General features: G+C 57.2%; 1 protein-coding gene across 1 annotated transcript; it reads right to left on the reverse strand.

Annotated features, from left to right (window-relative positions):
* Window positions 1–3,419: 3,419 nt before the first annotated feature.
* LOC103899720 (placenta-specific gene 8 protein) lies at window positions 3,420–4,342 on the reverse strand. The gene is made up of 3 exons (XM_009280229.1): window positions 4,237–4,342; window positions 3,873–3,997; window positions 3,420–3,527 (listed from the first exon to the last, which is right to left on the reverse strand). Exons 1-3 carry the CDS (start codon window positions 4,340–4,342, stop codon window positions 3,420–3,422), a joined length of 339 nt encoding a protein of 112 aa, XP_009278504.1.
* Between the last annotated feature and the right edge of the window lie 2,768 nt (window positions 4,343–7,110).

A 7,110-nucleotide genomic window follows, 5' to 3' on the forward strand; every position in this document is an offset into this window, starting at 1 on the left:
CAGCCCTGCTCCAGCAGTCCCTTGGCCCAGCTGCAGGAGCAGCCACAGAGGACCCAGTAACAGACTGGCCAAGAGGGACAAGTGCTGAGCTGGGAGCCCCAGGCATCCCTGATGAGCTCAGCAGGGAGCTGAGACCTCCTTGTGAGCCAGAACACATGAACTGCAATGACAGCAAGCTGACCTTCCAGCAACATCTGCTCTGTGGTGTCCTTCACCCACTTAACATGTCTACACTACAAAGTAACATGGTACCTACCCAAGACAAGCTGCTCTGCAGAATCGCCCCAGACAGACAGATGCTTGCCAGGGATGCTTGGCTGACTACCCCCTCCGTGATGTGGACCATCTGTGACAAGAGGCTTTTCTGTCATTGCTGCTCCTGGCAGCAGTTTGGCAAGTGTCATGCCGATAACACCTCAAATAATACATACAGGTGTGCCTGTAGGTAAGTGATCATAAGTACATACTTGCTTTACTAGTTGTGATTTGTAGTAACTTGTAGTAAATTCACAGAAGCAAAGCCTCTCTATCCTTGTGTACTACAGCATCCTACAAACCTGCTGTAGTGACATTCACACACCGTGGATCATGTTGCCCACATATGTTGTGGCACTGCCACCTGTGCAGCCAAATCAGCCCTGGCCTGAGGCTCCAACAGGGACACATGCCCTGGAGTTGGCATCACCCAGCTCAGCCTGGTGCAGCCATGCTCACCCCACAGCCCATGCACAGATGATGGGGTCCTCAGCAGGGCCAGCCCTGCACTCAGAAGTTGCTCCCAGAGAAGGGGGAAACCGGCCCAGGGCAGTTCCACATGGCACTTGGCACCAGCCAGCCCAGGGGGAGGCACCCGTGGACCCCTGCAGTGACACCCCATGGAGTGCCCCAGGCCTCCTGCCACCCCACAAGTCCCCACGTGGCCCCCAGCCCGCTGCAGCCTGCACCTGGCCCAGGGACAGGCACCACTGCCCCCAGCAACACTCAGAGTGGTCCCCGCCCTGGTGAGCAGCAACAACCAACACCACCACCCACAGTGGGGTTTTCCTGGGCAACAGCTGGACACAGCCCTGGTGTGTCCTACCCTGATGGACTCTGCCACAGGCACAGCACCTCCTGCAGCATGACCTCAAGACTCCCGTGTCCTGGCCAGCAGCGAGAGCCCGCTCAACCCTGATTGTTTGTGGGACTGTTTGGCCGCTGCTTTGGGCACTCACGAGGCATTGCCTGCAGCTCCTGTGCCCACCAATGTTCCTTGAACAAAGTGAGCACCGGTGCCCCTCACCCAGGCTCGGGGCTGGCTGCTCCTAGCTCCTCACTGCACTGCTGCAGCATTGCCTGCAAGGACAAGAGCCCCATGAGGACCCAGGACCCTGCGGGGGTCAGAGCTCTGTCCCCGGTCCCAATGCCCCAACCACTGCATGTGTTGGGGGAGAAACAGCCCTGGAGAGGAGACCCCATGAGCAGGGATGGGCAAAGCCATGGAGTCCCAGCAGCCCCTGCCAGGATGGGCCAAGGGGTAGAAGGACCCTAAGCAGGAATGACTGTCAGGGGACCCCATAACAACCATCACAGTGGGAGGGGAGATGGGGGCAGGGGGTCTGCAGGAGCCCCCATGCTGGGGACACAGGGCTCACCTGTCACTGGAAAGGGGGCACCCCAGCACTCATGGGTGGCTTTGAAGACCTTGACCCTAGGTGCTTTCAGCTCATCCATGAGCTCCCAGAGCAGCAGAGCTGTCGCTGAACTGGCCATCCGAAATCCTGCAGCTGCCCGTGCCATGGGGGGAGGCTCAGACCCAGCCCCACGCCCCTGCTCCATGCCTGGTGGGCTGCAGGTGATAGGTATTTGGGACCAGCAGCCAGGGGCGAGCGGATGTGACCCAGCACACTTGTGGGCCATGCACAGACCAGCACAGTGACATCTGTCTCCGCAGCAGGCACACACACTTGTCAGCTCCCAGCTCGGGCTGTCACCATGCCACAACCACCTTCTCCTGCTTCTCTGTGCATGTTTTGAGTGTGCAAACACATGCATACGTGCTGTCAGCAAGTTCACAGCCTCACCCCTTCACGCCAGGGATGTGATGGTGCTGCAGCCACTGCGGAAAATGCAACGGGAGTTGCAGCAGGGAAAACAAAGTGGGTGGGAAAGGAATTTTTGACTAAAACCCACTCCTGTTCTGGAGGTGCCAGGGACAGAAGCACAGATGTGCCAGAGCCTGAGGGTCCTGTGCAGCCCCAGCCCACCACCATTCTGGGCAAAAGCACCTTTTTTCTGTTAAAAGCAACAAAGCTTAAACCAATCTGAGCCAGCGCTCGGCAGCTGCAGAGCAACCCCAGCCCCAGCATTACCTCTTCCCTGTTCTTTGCCATGGCAGGTAATGGATAAACCCCTGCACACCCAAGCCCCAGCGAGGTGCAGATTGTCCCAGCTCTTCCACCACAGTGTATTATACCCAACACCCACAGCTGCAGGGGTTTCATCCCACAGAGAAGCACCGCCCACGCGACAGGCTCCTAACAGGGTTTGTGAGGAGGAAGCCAAGTGGGACTGTGATTCCTACACCATCACCATCGCTCCCCCACTGCTGCCTTCTGTGTCTTGGTGCTGGGGATGGTCCAGGCAGAAATGGGGATGGGTTCAGTGCTCTCGGGCCTCTCCGAGCACAGGGTGATGCTGTCACCAGCTCTGCATGCTGCCGGTGTCCACGGAGAAGCTGAGCTGTCCACAGCAGGCTTGGCTTTTGTTTTGTTTTATCTTGTCACTGAACTTTGTGGGCTGGTCTCATTGCAGTGTGGGTCTGCAAGAGAAAGTCTCCTTTATCTGATAACCTCAGCATTGCTCTGACTGCACAGCATATGAAACTACAATGCTGTCCTCTGGTGCTGCAGGAGGACACAGAGAAACAAATAATAACACACAGGCAGGAAGACAAACTCTGCTGTTTATTGCTGGTGTTACGCAGGTAAGGGGGGGAATGAACCACAATCAAGGCAACCCCCCCCGTGATGCATTTCCTAAGGGCCAGGGCAGCGGTGACTCCTGCTCACAGCGGCTCCACAGGGTGTAGCGAGGACAGTGGCATCTGCAATGGGATGGGAGAGGAGGGTCAGGGAGCAGGGCCATGCCTTGCCACACCATGCACATGTGTGTGTATGCGTGTCTGTCTGTCCCCGTTCGCCCCCCCAGTCCTGCCTCACTGGACCCAGGTGGTGGGCCCTGAGCAGATCCCCCATCCTGCAAGAGGTTCCCAGCAACATTTTGCTGCAGGACAGGTCACTCTTGTCACCTGGCCATTGCTGTTTCAGCACCGCACCAACCCCGTGTCTTAAGTCAGCCATCAATGGAAAGGGAGACTCTGGGAACTCACTTGGCTCTGTGCAGCAGTGACTTTATAAACCAGCGCCAGCACGCCCAGCTTACCAGAATATACCCACCTCCTTCCTCCGGTTGATGTCTCTCTTCAGCTGGCAGAGCGCGCACATGGGGCAGCACATGGTGGAGGCGCAGTCACCCAGAATGGAGCCCTGCGGAGCAAGGGACATTGTATGAATAATCCCTTCCCACATCAGCTTTTAAGCGTTCCTGTTTTTCATCGTCAACACCCCTGGGCAGCTCAACCCTGGCCCCACAGCACACTGCCGCTCATGCCCAGTGAGGACTGGGATGAGGCAGTGTGCGATGGGATTACCTCCGGCTCACAGCAGGGATGCAGATGTGTCCCTGGCTCCCTGCCTGCAGGGCTGCCCATGCAGGTCCCTGCCACTGCTCTTCCCCTCGGGCACCCCTTTCTCCTTCCCTGAGCTGGCACCCCAGCACCCAGCTCATGGCTGTCGCTGCCAGCGGGGCAGGCCCCACGGTTGGTCACTGACAGGGATGTTGTATCTGGTGCGGTAGAGCGTCCTCATGGCCACGCTGGGGCCGCACAGGCAGCACTCGTTCATGTCCCCAGCCACTTGGCACCCCAGGCAGCTGAAGCAGAAGGCTCCACAAATACCTGTGGGGCAGCAAGACATGGGCTTGGCTGAGGAGTGCAAAGAAAGAGGAAAGGGGGGAAAACCGGCTGGGGATGCGGCTGTGGGAGCCATGGCTCTTGACCTCAGATGAGAGCTGCTCTGCCACTGGTACCCACAAAAATGGGGTTTGCAGCAGGGGTGATGCCACAGAAGGAGCGGGGAAAACACCAGAAACACATCGTGACCCAACAGCAGGAACGAGGGGTATGTGTGTACTCACACACGCCAAAGTCGGAGCAGCAGTCCAGCAGCCCTGACTGCCACTCGCCTACCCGCGGGGCAGTTGAAAACTGGGGCTGAACTGTTATCACGTGGTGAGAAGCCATTGGCAGCACGGGGTCAGGTCCCTCCAGGCAGTTTGTGGACTGGAAGGAAAAGCCATCAGAGAAAGATGCCGCAGGTGTTTCTGAAGTGGGTGTCTTGCTCAGGCTGCTGCATTCAAAGACAGAGGGCAGCACAGGTCCTGAGGTGTCCCCACTGCCAGGGCACTGCCACCCCCACTGGGCAGTGGGGGGCACAGCTGTGCCAGGAGCTGCTGCTGTCCTTTGCAGCAAAGCTCTCCCCAAAACCAGCCCCCCACCAAAGGCAGCAGAACCTCATCCCCCTGCCTATGCAAGTAAAATGCCTCTGTAAGAAGAGGTCCTTCTGCTTCAGAGCCTCAGTGCTTCAACACTTCAATCCTGTCTTCTCATCCCCAGTTCATCTTTCATCATTATCTGCTTAAAATGGTAATTTTTTTTTTATGTTCACAGTGTCCCAAAGCTACTACAGCTCAGTCCTAGTCTTTCCCAAGCTCTCAATAGTCACCTTAATCCTTGCTTTGTTCCCTGAACATCTCAGCCTGTTTGCCTCCCCCTCTCCCTTCCTTCTTCACCTGCTTTCTTAGCAGGCTTCAAGGCAGTGGGTTTTCCTTGTCCATCACCCTAAGCCCAGTCACCAGTTCCCATCCCTCCTCCACTTGCCTATCTGTGCCAGTGCCTCGTCCTCGTCCTCCTCTCCCTGAGTTCCCTGGGGCCACCATGGCCCCTGGAGCTCCACTCCTGCCCATCCTTCACCAGTGAAGGGCTGCAGCCTCTGAGAGCAGCAGCAGAGCTCCTGCCCTGCAGCACCATCCCCAACCTCACCTGACCCATGTAACGACTCCACCTGCACCTCCATCTCCACCTCCAGGTGTGGCCCCTTCCCTCCCCGCTGCCACCTGCAAGGCACAGCACCACCCTCTGCCATTCTCACTTCAGCTTCAGAGCTTTAATTTAAAAAAAAATAAAATAGAGGATGCTCTCATAGGAACTTCCATACAGACACTTCCTGCCCTGTGCCCAAGCTCGGCACCGCTCTGCTAAGCAGTACAGGGCTGAGGTGCAAAGGCTCCCGTGCTCTTACAGCTACAAGGGCGCTCTCCTGCTCCCAACGCACAGCCACACATCCTCAGCAAAGAAATCATCAGCAGGAAAGCAGCCTGAACTTTGGACCCTGTAACGGTGGGCTGCTGCTCCTTTGCCCGGGAAGGGTCCCAGGGCAGCTCCCCAGCGAGGTCCTCTCCAGCTGCCACGTCCCTGCACGGTGCATGGGCATTTCCGTGACGGGCATTACAGGTGTTTAACAGAGCACTTTTAGACAGTTCGTGTCCTGCCTGCCCCTGCCCAGCTTTAACACGTTTGTCCTGCCTGCACAGGCAGCACCGCTTCTTGTCTGGGTGACAGCCCCGGGGGGGGATGCCAGGCAGGGGCAGCATGGGGGTCCCATGCAAGGACAGGGATGCCTAGCAGCAGGCAGGACCGCAGGGACCACAGGGAGAAGTGTGTGCGGGTGCAGCAGCAGGAAAAGGTTTAGGGGCAGGACCCCACCAGCCTCCCATGCCAAAGGAGGTGCTCCCCCACTGCTAGATAACGAGACTAATAGCAGCGCACAATGAAAATGCAGATGGGCAGTGCTCACTGCCACACACACGCTGTGCCTTTTGCAGGCAGGGCTGACCACAAACTTTCCCTTCCTCTCCCCAAGTACCAGCGCACCACATCCCTGCACAGATGGAGGCTGCGGTGCAGAGCAGGCGGCAGCCTGGAGAAGCCTCCACCGCACGCTCATCTACTGAGAGGTGGCCCAGGCCCAGCACACCCAGCACATCACCCCGAGTGCCCCCAAATCTACAGCTCCATGGCACCACCAGCAGTGTTGGAGCGGCTGATGGGAACAAAATGGATCCTGAGGGGCGCGCAGCCACACTTCACCAATAACCAAGGTCATAAAGCAGCATTTTGTTATGTATAGGCACATGTATATGTGCACAAATGAACAGTACAGTGCAAAAGTTGACGTCCTTTACCTCTGCTGCCCACTTCTGTTGAGATGCCTGTCAGCAGCACCCAGCACGCTCCGATTTAGCTCTGAAGTAGTTTTCCAGGTAGAAAAACCTCACCTCTGTTTCCACCCTTTCCCTTTCTCCAGCAACACCACTTCAGCCACAAGTAGTTTCCATAGTTTTATACTGCAGCTCTTGCTGAAGCAAAGCCAAGCCATACGTACCTGCTGAGCCACCCTTGTCCCAGGAGACGCATATCCTTTTCCTGATTCTCATCCTTTATATGCTCTGGGTGCTCCCTGGCGAACGACCTCTGCTGCCTCTGACTAACAAACCAGATACCGGCTTAGGTGCTGCTTTGCACAATTGCAGCTTCCCTGCTGAAGGCAGCCAGCTGCAAGCTTGCTGCAAGCTTGCTGCTGCTTCTGCAGGGCTCCTGCTGCCCCCCCCCCACCTTTCCCCACCCCAGCATCCTGCAGGCCCAGAGCCCCGATGGGACATGCTGCTTTTGGTAGTGGTTTTCAGAGAAGGACAGTTTGCATTCAGGCTCCTGTGCTGCCTTAAGCAATCTGCTGCTGGAGCTGCAGCACCTTTCTTTAATTGAGCCTGACCATCAGCAAGAACTGACCTTAACTCCATTGGGTGACACAGGCAGTGCCTCGAGGTACAGCTAGGAAATCATACCACGCTGTGCTGGGATGAGACAGCAGCATTCTTCTCTCCCCTTCTCCACATTCCTGGCTGTCATGGTTTAACCTCAGTCGGCAACTGAGCACCCCCCCCCCCCCCCCC

This window comes from Aptenodytes forsteri, unplaced genomic scaffold (assembly GCF_000699145.1).
Source record: "Aptenodytes forsteri isolate BGI_AS27 unplaced genomic scaffold, ASM69914v1 Scaffold227, whole genome shotgun sequence".
NCBI classification, from domain to species: domain Eukaryota; kingdom Metazoa; phylum Chordata; class Aves; order Sphenisciformes; family Spheniscidae; genus Aptenodytes; species Aptenodytes forsteri.